This window comes from Microtus ochrogaster, chromosome 4 (assembly GCF_000317375.1).
Source record: "Microtus ochrogaster isolate Prairie Vole_2 chromosome 4, MicOch1.0, whole genome shotgun sequence".
Lineage (NCBI taxonomy): Eukaryota > Metazoa > Chordata > Mammalia > Rodentia > Cricetidae > Microtus > Microtus ochrogaster.
In genome coordinates this window covers 65,050,174-65,052,068 of record NC_022011.1, presented here as the reverse complement: position 1 = coordinate 65,052,068, position 1,895 = coordinate 65,050,174, and the positions used below count along the sequence as shown (strand labels likewise).

At 47.7% G+C, this 1,895-nt stretch overlaps 1 protein-coding gene across 1 annotated transcript in view; it reads left to right on the top strand.

Annotated features, from left to right (window-relative positions):
• Positions 1–1,895, top strand: part of Nmi (N-myc and STAT interactor) — a 28,228-nt gene extending 26,333 nt beyond the window's left edge. The window contains exon 8 of the mRNA XM_005346399.2: positions 1,618–1,895. Coding sequence (XP_005346456.1) covers positions 1,618–1,800 — 183 coding nt within the window. The 3' untranslated portion in view covers positions 1,801–1,895. The remainder of the gene's footprint in view (positions 1–1,617) is intronic.

Here is a 1,895-nt window from a genome sequence, read left to right as displayed (position 1 = left end):
GACCAGGCTGGTCTCGAACTCACAGAGATCCGCCTGCCTCTGCCTCCCGAGTGCTGGGATTAAAGGCGTGCACCACCACCACCCGGCTTGCTTCAGGAGAAAGGTGGGAAGAGAGCTGGACTGGACGGAGCTTGCATACAGACCATATAGGGTTGTGGCAGCCATAGAACCTGGGCTGGTCGTGCCTGGGTGCATCCTGCCAGGTGCCAGGGGCCACCATAATGCCTGAATCCTAACATGCGCAAGACCTTAGAGCCTGCCTCCCCAGTATGCAAACAACAATGACTCCCCACCTTCCTGCAAAACCCCTGAAATCACTTAGATAATTATAAAACTAATTCGTGGGTTAAGATCATGATGGGGTTACCCATATAGGAGCAGTTGAACTGAGATAGTGGGAGCTTACCGACTCCCCAAACTCGGCCCTCCGAATGGGGGTGACAGTTGTGTGGTTGGGCCAGTCTGTGGGGCCAGTGGGACCAGGATTTATTCCTAGTGCTTGAACTGGCTATTTAGGGCCCATTCTCCCTGGAGGGCTACCTTGCTCAGCCTAGATATAGTGGGGAGGGCCTTGGTCCTGCCTCAAAGCGATGTGCCAGACTTTGTTGACTTCCCCGTGGGAAGCCTTACCTTCTCTGAGGAGTGGATGGGGGGTGGGGTGGGTGGAAGGTGGGGAGAGTAGGAGAGGGAACTGGGATTGGTATGTATGTAAAATGAGAAAAGATTGTTTTAAAAGTTAATTAAAAAATAAAATAAAAAATTAAAACTAATTCTTATTTTTGTAAATTTTGTAAATCTTACTTAGAGATATTTTCCTTGTGTGCCTGTCAATCACTGGGCTTCAGACACAATTCTGCTTCCTGTCACTCAGCTCCCTTTTGTTTCAAACCCGCTCCTGTTTCCTATTCCTCCTCAGCTGTGGAATGGCAATACTGCCTACCAACTTTTGTCTACCCACTTTCTTATATTATGTATAGTGTTCTGCCTGCATGTATGCCTGTGGGCCAGAAGAGGGCGCCAGAGCTCATGACAGAAGGGTGTGAGCCACCATGAGGTGGCTGGGAATTGAACTCAGGACATCAGGAAGAGCTGCCAGTGCTCTTAACCTCTGAGCATCTCTCTATCTCCCTGAAAGCTACAGCAAATATGTGTGTGTGTGCGCGCTCACACACACACACACACACACACACACACACACACACACACACACACACACTTTGGGAGGAATACTGAGCACTGAATCCAGGCCTTCATCATTTTATCCCCGAGTTTCCCCTTCACTCATATTATTTTTGAGACAGGGTTGTATGTATCTTAACCGCAATACCACCATCCTACTGCCTCAGTTTCCAGAGTTCTGGAATGACAGGCGTGTGCCATCACACCTACTGACGATCCATATTTTAGTCTGTACTTTTGAGATCCTCTGGCATTCTTCTGGTCCCTGGCATTGCCAGTCACAGCTCTGACTACCCACAGACTCCTTCTCTACTCTGAGCTGCCCACCCAACCCCCTTTATTTTCATAACAACACGGTCATCTGTCTCAAACTTGCCTCCCTCTGACATGCTCTTCTCTGAAAATGCCCTTCTTTCACACGTTGGCTGTCTTCCACAGGTGTTTTCAGCCGTATCGAAGAGGACCGTACTTCTGACTGGATTAAAAGGCATTCGGATGGATGAGGAGGATGTGGAGGATTTGATCAACATTCACTTCCAAAGAAGGAACAACGGAGGTGGAGAAGTCGACGCGGTCAAGTGTTCTTTAGAGGAGTCTTGCATTGCGTATTTTGAAGACTAGGCCAGAGAAACCACATGCAAGTTATAACTTTGAGCCCAAATAACTGTCAACATTTACAAAATATTGTTTTCCTTTTAAAAAAAAAAGAATTTCAA